General features: G+C 31.6%; 3 protein-coding genes and 1 pseudogene across 8 annotated transcripts in view; 1 reads left to right on the top strand and 3 right to left on the bottom strand.

The window, feature by feature from the left end:
* LOC126694379 (F-box/LRR-repeat protein At3g48880-like) overlaps positions 1-17350 on the bottom strand; it is a 58186-nt gene that overhangs the window by 7370 nt on the left and 33466 nt on the right. Inside the window, exon 1 of one of the 6 annotated variants that reach the window (XM_050390616.1) lies at positions 242-498. The exons of 4 other annotated variants lie outside the window; for them this stretch is intronic. The gene's annotated coding sequence lies outside the window, so the exon portion shown is untranslated. Of the gene's footprint in view, positions 1-241; positions 499-17350 lie in introns of those variants that run through there. One more of the 6 variants, XM_050390615.1, reaches the window with a different exon arrangement.
* LOC126694378 (putative pentatricopeptide repeat-containing protein At3g15200) lies at positions 2113-4267 on the top strand (annotated as a pseudogene).
* Positions 4592-5647, bottom strand: LOC126695768 (serine/threonine-protein kinase ZRK1-like). Its single transcript, XM_050392584.1, has one exon. It carries the CDS (start codon positions 5645-5647, stop codon positions 4592-4594), a length of 1056 nt encoding a protein of 351 aa, XP_050248541.1.
* LOC126694380 (F-box/LRR-repeat protein At3g48880-like) lies at positions 12877-15586 on the bottom strand. Its single transcript, XM_050390620.1, has 3 exons — positions 15386-15586; positions 14074-14384; positions 12877-13685 (listed from the first exon to the last, which is right to left on the bottom strand). The coding sequence occupies exons 2-3, from the start codon at positions 14382-14384 to the stop codon at positions 13196-13198; spliced, it is 801 nt and encodes a 266-aa protein (XP_050246577.1). The 5' UTR covers positions 15386-15586; the 3' UTR covers positions 12877-13195.

Below are 17350 nucleotides of genomic sequence, written 5' to 3' on the forward strand. Positions count from 1 at the left end.
ATTTGGATTGTTTGCTAAATAATTTGAGATCGAACACCAAAATTTTCAAAATGAGACTGAGACACAGAGTTTTGAGACATATATATATATATATATACTGAAAATCAATTCCAAGTTCTCATCAACTGAAAAAAAAAAAAAAGGAAAAAAAGAAAAAAGAAAAAGAGAGAGAGATTGCAATTAAGTCATGCAAATAGAGATATACAAACCATATTCCAACTACAGCGTCCAAATGTATTACCTATAACAAAGATATTAATCCATTGGATAACAAGCTACGATTTACCTGTAATTACAAATCCGAGATATATGATACTGAATGAAGTGATGAAGAAGAAGATAAAATATTATGTTTATGCATATAGCGAGCTAGGGAACCTGCTGGAACAAATTAAATTTCTTGGACAAATAATAATTGAACGTTGGTAATTCACTCCTCCAAGTAATTTTCCAGTTATCAAAAACTTTAATAAAGATGAGAGCCTCATCATGAGATTGAGACCTACTTTAATAAAGATGGAAGACCTGCTGGAAGCTTTTCACATTACTTGAAACCCCGGCAGAGAATCAATTGGAAGGACGCATGCCTAGTCATATAACACGTGACACTGACGCCCAAAGTCATTTAAAAAACAAGAGAAATGTTATGTTTACAATATTTTTATAATATTTTTACAATAAATCACAGATGGTTAGTTGTTATTGGTTCAAATTTGAAACTAACACTAAAATTATTTTTTTGCTCTAATAATAACAACCAGTAACAACTTGTCACTTAAGATTTGTTGTAAAAATATTGTGGACATATCATTTCTTAAAAAACAAAAGCTTGAATTGCAGCAATCAATAATAGCTTGCGGAACTTATGTTAGGTTTAGTAACTGTTTGGATCTGGCTGAAAAAGCCAACGCCTGGTTTTGTTTTTTTTTTTTTAAAAAATTTTTATGCACGCATTTCTAGGAAGAAGACAAAGTTACTGTTCATGTACACAAAGTTATTACTGTTCACGTACTATTTACACACTGTTCATGAGACCCACAACCACTTTATTCAGAAAAAAAATAATTTAAAAATAGGTCTCACAGTATTTATTCATACATTTAAAAATTATTTTACTACAGTGTTTTCAGTTTTCAGTTTTTAGCAAAATAAGCTGTATTCAAACGAACTCTTAATTTAAGAATTTAGTGGTGAAATAATAAAGTTAAATTACAAATTACATCATTAAAATTTTGGGATATTTAAATTTTACACTTTAAAATTTCAGTAGTTAAATTTTATGTACGAGAGTTTGGAGATATTTGTAGTTTACATCCTAAAATTTCCTAATTTTACTCCTTGAACTTTGGGCGTCAGTGCCACGTGTTATATGAGTAGGCATGCATCCTTCCAATTGATTCCGGGTCTCCCGTCTTTATTAAAGTAGATCTCAATCTCATGATGAATTGATGAGGCTCTCATGTCATCTTTATTAAAGATTTTGGTAAGTGGAAAACTACTTGGAGGAGTGAATTACCAACGTTCAATTATTATTTGGAAAAAGTTTAGTAATACAAGAATTTTCACTTCTTATCACAACTGTGATGCAGTAGAATGTAATTAGTAAAGAAAAAAAATAGTAATTTTATACATAAATGATGATTAACTACTCATAATTTGCCATATCAGAATTTTGATAAAAAAAATTGTGGAATAGTTAGAGGTTATTGACCTATGTTGCTTCTTGTCATACATGTATGGGGAATAAATTATCTGCTAAAGTAATTATCAAGGGCAAAAATGATTTAATAGATATATAGACTATACTAACTACATGATAGTTGTTTTTTTTTTTTTGTGGAGAAAGTACATGATAGTTGTTAGTATGGTCATCTTGCACCCATGCGCATGAAACGGACGCATGGGTTAAAAAATTTTCGTATACATTCTATGTGAATCATATGTCAACTCAATTCCACATTATGTGCATGAGACGGACGCAAGAGATATATTCTTAGGTGACTCATTTTTACTCTTTTTCCTCCTTTTATTTTAGATGAATTGAATCATAAATTCAGGTTTTATAATGCCTAATTTAACTTACATTTCTACATGAACTGTCTTTAGGCTTTTTGGGGCTCATGTCAGGGGAGGCGGTGCATGGGCATTTTTCCCTTGAAAGATGTTATGCAAAGCAGTCCACTCTTCAAGCGTAGAAGAACATTTTCCCAACTACTGAGAATATATTTTACCAAGATAACATCCAACACATTCTCAAAAAAAAAAAAAAAAAAATCCAACAGATATTCAAATTCAATTTCCAAACCCAAGTACCCAACCCAGAAACCATCCTTCTCACCTTCCCATTTCACACAAGCCCCTTCATTTCCTTGGCTTGATTCACATGGCTCAAATAACCCAAAAGCTGAAACTTTTTTCCAAAATAATCAAATGTAATTTCCTGGGCATAACCAACACAGCTCGGTTTGTGCATTCAATTGCAAATTCTGACAATTCCATCGAGTTTCAACACCAACCGACCATTTTTGTTCAAAACCTCCTCAAGTTTAGAAGGGACAAACTGGTGGAGATAATTGAGCAAGCTCTCGATCTCTATGCGAGCTTACGCTGACTGAGGACTTGGTCCTGAATGGGCTTCAACGACATTGTTCAGATTGGAGATAAGCTTGTGTATCTTTTTCAACTGGGTTTGTAGAAAGGGAGGATAAGGAAGTGGGGCATTCACTTGGGTGTAGTGTTTACAATGAGACTCTTGTCAATCTTCAGGAATCACAACGTTTCGAGGAGGTGCTCCAAGTGCTCAATGAAATGTCAAAGAGAAAGGTACTTGTCAATGAAGGGACGCATGGAATTTTGCTTAATAGATTTGCGGCTGCTCATAAAGTGGAGGAAACAATTGGTGTATTCAATAGGAGAAAAAGAGTTTGGATTGGAGAGTGACTTGGTTGCGTTTCAAAAGTTTTTAATGTCATTATATCGGTATAAGCATGTGGAAGCTGTTGAAACTTTGTTTCACTCGAACTGAAATGAGTTTTGGTTGCAATAGCAAGACGTGGAATATCATTCTCAATGGCTGGTGCGTGTTGGGGAATGTATGAGGCAAAAAGGTTTTGGAATGAAATTATTGTATCTAAATGTGAGCCAGATATGTTTACAAGTGAGACATTTATAAAAGCCTTGACAAAGAAAGGAAAATTAGGCACAGCAATTAAGTTGTTTTGATCCATGTGGAAGAATGATTTTTACCCATATTTGGTGATCTGCAATTGCATCATTGATGCACTTTTTTTCAAGAAGAGGATTCCAGAAGCTTTGCAAGTTTTTAAGGAAATGAAGAAGCAAGGTTATCCCGGCCCCCAAATGCAGCAACTTACAACTCATTAATTAAGAACCTTTACAAGATTCGGAGGATGGAAAAGGTTTATGAACTTTCGGATGAAATGGAATAGAAGAAAGGAAGATGTTTGCCAAATGCTATAACTCACGACTACTTGCCCAAGTCCTTGAAGAATCCAGAGGAAGTACCCGAGCTCTTGGAGAGGATTTAAAGAAATGGGAGTAGGATGACTGCTGACCCTTACAACTTGGTCTTGAAGTTGTATATGGATTGGGATAATCAGGGAAGAGTAAGGTATACATAGGAGGTGATGGAGAGAAATGGGTTGGGACAAGACCGACGATCTTATAGCATTGTGATACATAGGTTTTATGGCAAGGGAAGAATACAAGGTGCTTTGCTCTTTTTCAATGCTATGACATTAAAGGGCATGGTGCCAGAACCAAGGACCAAAATATCGGTATATGACATGAACATTAAGTTGAAGGAGAGCAGGCAAAAAAGAGGAAACAATGTTAAGGAATAAGGATGGATGATTGTTTATGACTAGCATTTATGGGTCTCATCCTTTCCACCATTTGACAAAAGAGGTAATGCTTCCTCTGACTTTGAACTTCACGTGATTTGGTAAATACTTTCATAAGAAAGGAAAAAAATTAATTCCTTAAACATTTTAGACATGCTAGAGTTAGGCATCTGATGAAAACTATCTTTGGTGAAGCATTCTTAAGTGGTTAATACTTGAGAAATAACATAGACAAGATTATTACATAGAGCTTAATTGTCAATTGATCATGAATTTGCAATAGGAAGTAAATTTACTCTCCAGACTTCTTGCTAATTTTTTTCTAATATATGTTTATCAGGATTCTAACTGTTGTTGAAAATATGACCACAGTATGGAATAAGTACTGAATAAAAGCACTATATGGAGAAAGTGCTTGATGATTTCCATGTAGAACCGTATACATGTCATTGTCTCATTAAGCTTTTGAAAATGTAAAAGGGTGTATATGGTTGAAATTTAGATCAATATCATGGCATGGATTCAACTTGAATATCTCAGTATCAAGCTTCATTGTATTCGGATCTGGGTATTAATTGTATTGATCTGGACCCTTACCAACAACCTGTTTTCCTTACTGCTTCTCCAAAAATAGCATCAAAAGTAATAAGATAAAGTTATATAGATAAAGCTATACAGAGCAAAGTATGGCGTGCGATTAACTGAAAAATGATGATTAAAAAACATGATTATAGGACAAGCCTCTCAATCCGCATGAGTTCTTTGGTAACACCCACCATAGTTGGTCTTATCTGCGATTCTATTTTTCTACATGTGAAGGCAAGGTCTACCACTGCTTGCAATTGTTGCTCTATGGTACTACCTCTCCCTTCCCCTGCCAAGATTGTAGGATCCACAATGCAACGACCTTGAGCACCATTTTGCATACATACTACTAATCCAACACACTCTTTTTTTGGTTTGGAGAAGTCCACACATTCTCCATTATTCAATTGGGTAAAATCATTTGAATTTTGACCAGTTAAAAGTCCTAAAAGAAGTGCGCCAAAGCTATAAACATCAACTTTCTCTGTTACCTTACCTGTAGCAAAGTATTTTGGGGACATGTACCCTACACACCAAGACAAGATATCAACTTGAACGTGAGTTTCACCTTCAGGGACTGATATAGAAAGTTCGAAGTTGGATAAATTGGCAACATCATGTTGATCTAAGAAGATATTCCACATATCTATATACCTGTGGATGATGGGTCTAGAGAATACAGTATGAAGATATGAAATTGCATGAGCAATCTCCCTTGCAATCTTTAACCTGCTTACCCATGTTAATGGCTGATGTTGTTGACTGCCACCAGGGCCCTGAATTCGATTGGCAAGGCTACCATTTGCAGCAAATTCATGTACTAAAATGGGAGGTTGAGTCTCGAGGCAGCATCTCATAAGCTTTAGTACATTTTTGTGAGCGCTCATCTTTGCAGAAATCACTAGATCATTGATGATGTAGTTGGACAATCCCCGGCCTTCTATAATGTGTACACCGCCTTCAAATTTCCTAATTGAAACAAGTCGGCCGTAGAGAGAACCCTTGTACCATTTCCAGTATAACTCATCTTGGACTATAACAAGACGAGCATCATAGTTGTTGGTTGCCTGCTTGAGCTCTTCATCGGAGAAGCTACGAATGGGAATGGACTTGCCATTACAAATGGCAATCAGCTTTTCCAGTAGCATGCTTCCATTCTCAAAAAATGCTCTTTCTTTTTCCTTTCTGTCATTAGTCATTCTAAATAAATATTCTTTTTTACCAACTTTGCACAGCTTGAACCTCATTTTATCCTCATAATTTCTCCTACAACGCCCCCACCAATCTTACCTTAAAATTTCGTCCATAGGTGGAGCTTTTATTATTAGCCTCGTTGTGACTTTTGGAGTTTTTAGAAGACCGCCACAGAGGGTCAATGGCCTACGCATTCAACACTTCACATGATGAATGCATGAGATCTACTCCTGTGTGGTGCTTGCCACCTTATAATTGAACTTAAACAACGGAATGTATAACACATGAAAACGTCCTAGTGCTTATGATGAATCAAACCTTACTACTTGTACTATCAGAAATATAATAGAAATATAAGAAACCAACTATGCTTTGAATTTATTTTATCAATGCACACAATCCAATGTTGCACTAGAATCAAATTACACATCAGACAACTATATACATTATGATGATCATACAGGCATTTAGCATGGTTTAGTTAGTTAATAGTTAATTCATGTGGTGTATTTGGATAACAAGATTTGAGCTTGTGGAGTTGGATTTGAGTGATTAAATCCAATTACTTTGTTTGGATAGTTTTAAAAGATCTAGGATTTGGATTTGACCAAATCCAGGGGCGGCTTGATGCATTTGGGGGCCTAAGGCAAAAATTGATTATCTTATTTTAGATGCAAAATTTATACTAATTAATATGAACTACGTAGAATTTTTTTCTTTTTTTTAAGAAATTTTATAGATAGAAAAAGTTTGACAAAATTTTTCGTACTTGTTGTGACAGATTGATAGTGGTAAGTAAAAAAGTGGTATTAGTGGTAAATTTAGATGAGAACTAGTAAAAGTTTGCAAACTCAACTCTTATTATTATTATTATTATTATTTAGAAATGCAACATTCACAATATTTTTTTACAACAAATCCTAAGTTTTAAGTTGCTTTTTGTTTTCTATTTGAAAATATCACTATAATTATTTTTTTTGTCATCAATAACAACCTACTACTTAACATTAATTGTAAAAGTGTTGTGAAAAATATTGTGGACGTTGCATTTTTCTCTCTCTTTTATTTGTTTTTTATCTGGTAAAAAAAATATTATTTTATTTATTGATTATAAAAAACCTTATTGGTTAAAATTTAGGGGCCTTTTTTTTACTTGGGGCCTTAGGCGACCGCTTTTTTTGCTCTAACATTCAGCCGGCACTAACCAAATCTACCAAGGAATATATATATATATAAGCATATAGCATTTATTGTTACTACACTTCTGTTGAGCCACTTCTCCAGCCACATCATTATTTTTTTTCTTACTTATTTTTAAACTTTAATTATTTTTGAAAATATTAAATATATAAATAGATTGACTTTACAAATTTATCTTAAGCGTTTTTAACTTTACATTATCATCTATATTAATTTTGGTGCTATAAATAAATGATAAATTAGTGAAAAATCTATATCTATATATTACTAAAAGTTGAAGTGTGGCATTTATTGCTGCTGAGCTCCTGTTGCGCAACCTCATCGCCACATCATTAGCCACATAATTATTATTTATTATTTATTTCTTTTTTTTACATATATATATATATATATATAAATAGATTATTGATTTTACATATTCATTTTTGTCGGTTTTAACATCTATATATATTTCTTTTTTATTTCCAATTTTCCTATATTTTTTTTTACATTCACTTATTTTTTAAATATTTACACTTTCTTCAACCCTTCTTCTTCCATTACCTTTTCATCTCCCCACTACCCTCTACATTATTGCTATTCATATTTCCCTTCATCTTCCTTTATTTGTCTCTTCTTATCCCTTTTCTCTTACTATAAATTTGTCACTCTTTTCTATTCTTTACATAGTTTTCTCTCACAAAAAGGTTCTCTCTCTCTCTCTCTCTCTCTCTCTCTCAATGTTTTGGTGGATTTTTATTTTTTTATTGCATCTCCGCTTTAGATTGATAAATTTTTGTGTTTTTAAGAACTCTAATTTAGGTTGATACGATTTAGTTTCGTGTTTTAAGTTATTATTATTATTATTATTATTTTGCTATTTGATTGTTAAATTTGATCCAATTACATTATAAAAAATAAAGATGGTAGAAAAAAAGAAAATAGTATTCCATTACATACCATAATTTGGATAATTTAGTGTTTGTTCTTATATCTTTTAATTTTTCTTATTTTTTTCTTCTCTTCTATTTTACTCAATATTGAAATTCAACCACATCCTCCTTGTCATTAAATTATTTTTATTTTCTCTCTCTTTTTGTTTTAAAAAATAAAAAATGTAATTTTTTATTGTGCTCATCAAATTGTACTAATTTTTTTTTTTTTTTAATTTACACTTTCTCCAACCTTTCTCCTTCTCTTTACCTTTTCATCTCCCCAAACATTCTACCTTGATATCACTCTTCCTCTTTCCTTTTTTCTTCCTTTATTTTGTTTCTTTTTATTATCATCCTCTTAGTATAAATTTGTCATTCACTCTTCCATTCTTTACATAATTTTCTCTCACAAAAAGGTGGTTATTTCCTACTCTTTCTCCCTCAATTTTTTGGTGGATTTTTATTTTTATTTTTCTTGCATCTCTATTTTAGCTTGATAAAGTTTTGTATTCTTTAGAACTCTATTTTGGTTGATGGGATTTAGTTTTGTGTTTTAAGTTTTTTTATTTTTATTTTTATTTTATGACTTTGATTGTTATATATTAGCATATTGCATTATAAATAATTAAAAATAGTATATAAGAATGTACTATTATTATATTACATAGAATTATTTGGATAAGTTAGTGTTTATTGTTATGTATTTTGTTTTTTTTTTCTCATATCATTTTATTTAAAATTTAAATTCAGCCACATCCACCATTAAAAAAAGAAAAAAGAAAAAAACCTTTAACATACTACTAACATAACTACATCTATAACTATTTAAGCCATCCATGATATCTATTTCTTATTAATAACCATAAAATTTACAACTAGCAAGGGAACATACAAAGTAATAAAGAATAAATGAAGGAAGAAAAAAAGAAATGAAATCAAATGTCAATTAATAATTGCTATTTGGAAAATAAAATGGTGGTACGGAGGAGTAAGAAATAAAATAGAGATGACTACACAGAGGACATTAAAAGCTTTATAGTGCAATCAAATGAACAATTAAATATAATAATACAAAAAAAAATCTTTATAAAGTCTAGGGACTAAATTAAAATAGTATTTTATTTAAAAAATTATCACACGCAACGCACGGGTCTACGACTAGTTATATCTAAAAGTTGAAGCGTAACATTTATTATTGCTACAAATCTGTTGAGCCACCTCACCTATGACATCATTATTTTTTAACTTTAATTTTTTTGAAAATATTAAATATATAAATATATTGACTTTACAAATTCATCTTAGGCATTTTATTTTTAGAAGAATCTTAGGCATTTTAACTTTACATATTCATCTACATTAATTTTGATGCTATAAATAAATGATAAATTAGTGAAAAATAAAAATAAAAATATTGTCTCTACATTTTTATCTTTGGCGATTTTAACTTTACATATAATTTTTTCTTTACATGTTCATACTTTAAATTAGACTTTTATAACTGAAAAATGAAATCAATCAAGAATAAATGTCTATAAAAGGGTATTCACAAGTCTTGCTTTATTTTTGATAGTGACAAAAACGCAACCTAACAACTGCACCATAGGAGTGGTCCAAACCAAGCACATTATAGATCTCCTACTAAAGGTTTGCACCCCCATTATCCTATTATTTGGAAAACGACAAGATAATCTGAACAATATAATGAAGAAAGTTTATATAGTTGAAGAAGATGGTCTTAATTTGTGTAGTTTCCTTTCACTATTTGTACATATGTTATTTAAAAAATAGCAACAGATTGTTATGTCTTTTTTATATGGCATTCCTAGGTACTTGAGTATTTTTTTAAGTTTACTAATATTTTATATTGCTCTCTATCATCCTATCTCATTAGTGTATTTTTTAAGATTTAAAAAAAAAAAAATCAATTTTGTGTTTGATATTAGTTATTTATCTATTCATTATTCACAGGTTGGATTAGATTATGAAAGTATTTACACAATACTTCTTCCTTTTTCTAAATTTTTTCTCTACTTTTTTCCTCTTTGGTATTGTACTCTTGAATTAGATTATAATCATCATGTATAAAGCTACAAGCCTACAACCATCACTTTTACTTGGGATTAGCCACCTGTTTCTATTGTGTAACTTCAAAGTGCTGTTAAAAAAATTGAATTTGATTTTGCATTGGATATTTAGACTTGATCACATCACATTTTATGTTTTACATATTCAGGAGAAGGAGTTTGACTTTGATGTGAGTTCTATTTTTCTATTTCTGTTTTTATTTTGAATTGTAGTTTTGTCGAGTTTTATAAATTTTTGAGATATATTTTTTGGTTTTTCAGAATGTAGGGTAGGAAAATTTTGAATGATAAACAAAATGTTATACATAAATTTTATTTTAAAAAAATGAATTTTTCACTAACTTACCTTTTGAATTCCTGAGAAAAATTGTTTTGCTTTCATTTTGGAACAACAGAAATTATATGTATTAATTACATTTGTGATTGTTCTTATAATAAGTGAAAATATGATCATGGAATATATTACTACCTATTAAATTAGTTCAAATTGCAAAAAAAAAGTTAATGAGACCAACCTAAAACAATTATTACGCACAATGCACGGGTGTGGAATTAATTCTCAACAAAACAAAAATAAATTACACGAACGAAAAGGCAACTGCTCATATTTCTACGAACGTCCAAATTACATGAACGATCAAGAGATAGGGGAAATTTATGAGTACAGAAATTTGCTCCGTCCAAACATACAATGGACTAAGAACATTCATTAAATGGGCATTAACTGCCCAACAACGCAACGAAAATAAACAGAAGAATGACTTTTGGACTCATAAAAGTTCATTCCTCACCGAGAAACTTTACGAACGCCGTAAAGGAGCACAATAAAGAGGTCCCAAACGGCTACAAGCAAAAGGCTATATAAAGCAATCCCAAGAAGATAGAAACACTTTCACCTTTTGACCAAAATACTATCTACATTTCTACAATCCTATCACAGATAATCTGAAATTTCTAATTTAGGCATCAGAGAGTTTTTGGCTACCACCACCCTGGTGTCATTATCAAAGAGTTCTTTTCTAATTGTGTAGGTTGTGTTTGATCATCTTATCCATATAGACGAGGATCTATATACTGATGATTCCGTGCATCATCAAGTTTTATTAATAGTACTCACTCTAACAATAAGTTTGGAAATAATTTATTTGCAGTAGTTTATTTGTATAGTGTTTATTAAAATATATATTTTTAGTAACTTTTATATTAAATGGTTGACAAAAAGTTAAAAGCTAATTTCTTTTCAAAACTCTAAAATGTATATTATTTCCAAAAAATTTGAGACAAAAACAAAAGGTAAAAAACAAATACGCAAAACCCAAACCCACACCAAGTCCCTACATATGTCAAACAATATATATATATATATATATATATATAAACAATTTTTACAATAACTTCATCCGACGGGACCTAAACAATACAATATGCTTTTGGAAAGCAATGGATATACAAAACACTTTACGTGTGTTTGGAAAGGAAATTTGAAAATGTTTTTGTATGATGAAAGAAAGATACTAACATAAGGAAGAACCTATTTTTTCTTTGTTTGGTTTTTAAGGGGAGGCAATATATAGGAAAATATATTTTTACTTTTATGTTATGTAAATTTGATATATTTCTCTTCTCCTTTTTTCCCTTTCTTTTTGTTTCATTTGCACACTAAAAAACACACACACACACACTGTTGTACTTATTAGAGCTTGGTTAATTTTTGTATGATAATACAAATATATATGACATTTGAACGTCTTTTGTAAATTTTTTATGTTGTAATTTTGGCTCTGTAGGTTGATGGTCGATTGGGATTTACTACATCTGGGTTTCTAATTCGTGATGAACTTAGCTTAATTAGCTATTACGGGTAAGAGCTTTATGTTGCCTGTCTTCAGAAACCGAATGGATGCTTATGTTTCTGTTTCTGTTGCTGTGGATGTTGATGTTTTGAATTCCTGTTTGGAGTATAGCATTTCTAATATTGGGATAGAATTAAATGACTCTGCTTCAGTTAAGGTTTTACGTAGAGGCCTTAATCCTGCAGCTACTTATGAACACTTACTTGAAGATAGTAGGCTGCTCTATTCCCAGTTTTGCTCATGTCAATTTGCATTTGATAATTCTGTAGCTTATACATTGGCAGTGTTTTATAAGATCCATGGTGGCTTTCTTGGTTTGGTTGGAGGATCTTACTTCACCTTTTGGGCTTGCGTTAGCTGCAATTATACTTTCTTCATGTACTGTCGTATTCGTCACTAAGTTTCTAAACCTTTACTCCAAAAGAAAAAAAAAATTAACTATTAGAAAATGACAATCAAAATATCCATTGTAGCTTTTATATATATATATATATAAAAGACCATCATTCAACCTCTCAATCTTTAAAAAATTCGTGCAGAAAATACTTTATATAGGGAGCAAAATTGCTATATATATCCTTTATTTTTAAAGTATGCAGTAAAACACTTATCTTTTCAAAGTATCTAGCAAAATACCTCTGTTTTTAGAATTCGATATTGCTAATGTCAAGTTCCAGCTATATTTTGCTACTTATATGTTTGTGAAAATTTACGTGGAACTCAACATTGCTAATGTTGAGTTTTACTTAAAAATACACATAGAACTCGATGTTGTGGATATCAAGTTTTACGCATAACAAAACCGATTTCCAAAATAAGAGCATTTTACTATATACTTTAAAGAGGGGGGTGTTTTGCTACATTCTTTAAAAATAAAGGGCATTTAGCCTTTTTCTCTTTATATAGGTACTCAAAGTTGGATTTTGAATGAAGGCTAAATTAGGGTTAAAAAATAAGTAAATAAAAAAAAATTAAAAAAAATTAAAAAAAAACATGATTTTTAGTTTCCATGACCTCACTCGAGTCCCACTTGAGTGAGGGACAAGCAAGCTTTGTGATTCTTTAATGATTTGATTGAGCGGGTTTGTTACGTGCATGAGCCGGTTTTTAGTATCTTGCTTGAGCTAGCCTTCATTGTTGCTCAAGTGAGCTTCTTCATTTAGTAATCCTTTAAAATTGCTTAAAGATAGACCTTTACAAGGTTGCAAATACAATAACAAATTTGAATTCATTACAATTAGAGTCATGAAATAGGCTAATGCCAAAAATTTAATAGCATAACACCACTCCATAAAACCCAACACCAACTCCAAACACCACCCAAATGTCACTAATTCACCCATATCACCATATGCACATTCAAACTGATGCAGAAAATGTAAAACTTAAATAGTAAACATAAATAGCCTTTAACTGGATTGTTAACGAGTGCCCTAAGGGCACTCGTTAGCATTTCCCCTACTTAAATACTAAATAGGACCTTTATTAATGTAACCCACTTAATCAGAAAGGTAATCATCATAAATACTGTCATGTTCATTGGGTCCCCAATAGTCTTCATAATCAAACAGCGTTGAACCTTCGTGCTGGAAATTACTAATATGTGAAGCAAGCTTCAGTAACTGGTCATCACATTCATAACCTACACAATCCCTGGCATCCAAAAGCACAAGCTCCTTGCAGACCTGCAGAATCATCTCTAAACTCTCCCGATCAATGTTTGCTTTCCTCATATACAAATACTTAATGTTTGGAAGAAAGGTGACAATGGCTGATGCTGTATCCCTCTCAATATTGGCTCCAAAAGCACATAACCAATAAAAATTCTTACAGTGACAGTTGATTTCTTCAAACACTCTCTCCATGTTACTAAGGCGACCGAGTCTCAGCTGCTCTAGATTTTTCCACTTACTTATGAGTTCTGGAATAACCGGAAAATACCTGTAACATAGATTCCCTGACAGAATCAGAGCCTTCAAGGCAGGGCACCTGGAAACAATGAAAGGCATCGATGTTTACAATAAGAGAAATTCATTCTTCAATAAATAATTAATAGTAAGCAAGAACCACTAGCTGATCTTCTAAATTATGATCTTCTAGCACTATATATTCATGCAAATTTAGGTTATTTGCATTTTATATGAATCCATCAAAATCATTCTTAACTCTTCTTGTCTATTATTATTCTTTGTGACATATAAGTGCGAGTGTGAACTCTGAAGAACATGCCTACCAACCTGTTAGAACTAAGAACTTAGAAGTACCTCCTTAACCTTTTGCACATCCATGAGACCGCATAGAGGAACAGTGAACTATAAGGGTGAGTAATAACTAAGACATTGTGAGCAGTTGACAACAGAAAAGGTATACAACTTACTCGTCTGCAATATATCTTAATGCCTCCTCAGTGCAGTCGTCAGGTAGCCAGACTGCAGTAGCATTTCCACGGCTTCGATTAATTATGGACTTAATAAATTCAGTTGTAATTCCATCATAAAAGTACCAAGACAAAGGACCACTTTCAATTTTTTGAAAATTAATGATTTGCCAGCATGAAGGATGAAGGCTTGCTTTGTACCATGACTGGCACACAAAGGGAGCGCCCAATAGTAGTGACTCTATCCCCACTCTTGTAAGCACATTCACCAAACAGTCCATGTTCAAATCCTCCCATTTTGGTACAGACATCTGTAATATAAGCCCAATCAAGATTATAAAAATTACTTATTTGCAGAATAAACTTCAAGTCAAAGGGGTGAAGTGCTAGCTTATAAATAATGTCTATGTGAGCACGGATTGATCACAATTGTATTATGTACTAGTTAAATTCAAATTCAATGGTTACTTAACAATACTACTTAAGGCTAGAGCTTTGTAACTTAATTACTTAGCACCTTCTAGTGTGTCTATGATATCCAGGTTCAAATTTCCACTATCCCATTGTAAATATCATTAAAAAAATTAAAAAAAAAGTAATACTACTTAAAGAACAATACACAATTTAATTAGAATAGGACAAATCTTAGAGTGATAAGAAGAAAGACCATTAACAATATGGTAATCTTTGAAAAAAGATACAAAGACATTCATATAATTAGAAATTATCTCAAATTTTTAATTTGACTTAGTTTAGATTTTCTTAGAATAGAAGGGAAGTCTAATTATTAATAAAGTAATTTGGTCTCCCTATCTACTAAGGAATAGGTAAGTCTTACATATAGATAGTGCTACAAAGTATTTGGGTTTTGGCCTAAGGGTGGGGAGAAAAGAAGACTCTTCAAAGAATTTGGTTTTCTTCAAATTGGTCTTTCGTCTGGATTTGATAATTTTTTCAATGAAGGAAAAGGAACATATAATATTTGAGCATGACTCCTTTAGTAATCGAGGCTAAAACTGGGTTTGCATTTGGATTGTTTGCTAAATAATTTGAGATCGAACACCAAAATTTTCAAAATGAGACTGAGACACAGAGTTTTGAGACATATATATATATATATATATATACTGAAATTCAATTCCAAGTTCTCATCAACTGAAAAAAAAAAGAAGGAAAAAAAGAAAAAGAAAAAGAGAGAGATTGCAATTAAGTCATGCAAATAGAGATATACAAACCATATTCCAACTACAGCGTCCAAATGTATTACCTATAACAAAGATATTAATCCATTGGATTACAAGCTACGATTTACCTGTAATTACAAATCTGAGATATATGATACTGAATGAAGTGATGAAGAAGAAGATAAAATATTATGTTTATGCATATAGCGAGCTAGGGAACCTGGAACAAATTAATTTTCTTGGACAAATAATAATTGAACGTTGGTAATTCACTCCTCCAAGTAATTTTCCAGTTATCAAAAACTTTAATAAAGATGAGAGCCTCATCATGAGATTGAGACCTACTTTAATAAAGATGGAAGACCTGCTGGAAGCTTTTGACATTACTTGAAACCCCGGCACAGAATCAATTGGAAGGACGCATGCCTAGTCATATAACACGTGACACTGACGCCCAAACTCATTTAAAAAACAAGAGAAATGTTATGTCTACAATATTTTTATAATATTTTTACAACAAATCACAGGTGGTTAGTTGTTATTGGTTCAAATTTGAAACTAACACTAAGATTATTTTTTTGCTCTAATAATAACAACCAGTAACAACTTGCCACTTAAGATTTGTTGTAAAAATATTGTAAACATATCATTTCTTAAAAAACAAAAGCTTGAATTGCAGCAATCAATAATAGCTTGCGAAATTTATGTTAGGTTTAGTGACTGTTTGGATCTGGCTGAAAAAGCCAGCACCTGGTTTTGTTTTTTTTTTAAAAAATTTTTATGCATGCATTTCTGGGTAGAAGACAAAGTTACTGTTCATGTACACAAAGTTACTGTTCACATACTATTTACACACTGTTCATGAGACCCACAACCACTTTATTCAGAAAAAAATAATTTAAAAATGGGTCTCACAGTATTTATTCACACATTTAAAAATTATTTTACTACAATATTTTCAGTTTTCAGTTTTTAGCAAAATAAGCTGTATCCAAACAGACTCTTAATTTAAGAATTTATTGGTGAAATAATAAAGTTAAATTACAAATTACATCATTAAAATTTTGGGATATTTGAATTTTACACCTCAAAATTTCAGTAGTTAAATTTTATGTACGAGAGTTTGGAGATATTTGTAATTTACATCCAAAAATTTCCTAATTTTACTCCTTCAACTTTGGGCGTCAGTGCCACGTGTTATATGAGTAGGCATGCATCCTTCCAATTGATCCCGGGTCACCCGTCTTTATTAAAGTAGATCTCAATCTCATGATGAATTGATGAGGCTCTCATGTCATCTTTATTAAAGATTTTGGTAAGTGGAAAACTACTTGGAGGAGTGAATTACCAACGTTCAATTATTATTTGGAAAAAGTTTAGTAATACAAAAATTTTCACTTCTTATCACAACTGTGATGTAGTAGAATGTAATTAGTAAAGAAAAATAATAGTAATTTTATGCGTAAGTGATGATTAACTACTCATAATTTGCCATATCAGAATTTTGATAAAAAAATTGTGGAATAGTTAGTAGTCCAAGAAACTACTCTATTATTTGTCCAAGAAAATTTATTTGTTCTAGGTTCCCTAGCTCCCTATATACAAAAAACATACTAATATTTTATCTTCTTCACTTCATTCAGTATCATATAAGATGTTTGCCTAATGCTTTAAGTTAAAAGTACTTGCTCAAGTCCTTGAAGAATCTAGAGAATGTGCTCGAGCTCTTGGAGACAATATAGAGAAATGGATGTAGGATGAATGCTGGCCCTTACAACTTGATCTTGAAGTTGTATATGGATTGGGATAATCAGGAAAGAGTAAGATATACATAGGAGGTGATGGAGAGAAATGAGTTGGGACAAGACCGACGATTGTATGGCATTATGAAAAATGGGCTTTATGGCAAGGGAATATGAAGAATACAAGGTGCTTTGCGCTTTTTCAATGCGATGACATTAAAGGGCATGGTGCCAGAACCAAGGACCAAAATATTGGTATTTGACATGAACATTAAGTTGAAGGAGAGCAGGTAAAAAAGAGGAAACAGTGTTGAGGAATAAGGATGGATGATTGTTTATGACCAACATTTG

The sequence above is a fragment of the Quercus robur genome, chromosome 8 (assembly GCF_932294415.1).
Source record: "Quercus robur chromosome 8, dhQueRobu3.1, whole genome shotgun sequence".
NCBI classification, from domain to species: Eukaryota; Viridiplantae; Streptophyta; class Magnoliopsida; order Fagales; family Fagaceae; genus Quercus; species Quercus robur.

What these genes read in the sequence shown, in the direction of transcription:
- LOC126695768 (XM_050392584.1), bottom strand. Translation starts at nt 5,647, where the DNA reads ATGACTAATGACAGAAAGGAAAAAGAAAGAGCATTTTTTGAGAATGGA.
- LOC126694380 (XM_050390620.1), bottom strand. Translation starts at nt 14,384, where the DNA reads ATGTCTGTACCAAAATGGGAGGATTTGAACATGGACTGTTTGGTGAAT. An exon ending in TTAAGATATATTGCAGACGA is followed by an intron (nt 13,686 to 14,073) that starts GTAAGTTGTATA and finishes CATTGTTTCCAG; the next exon opens with GTGCCCTGCCTTGAAGGCTC.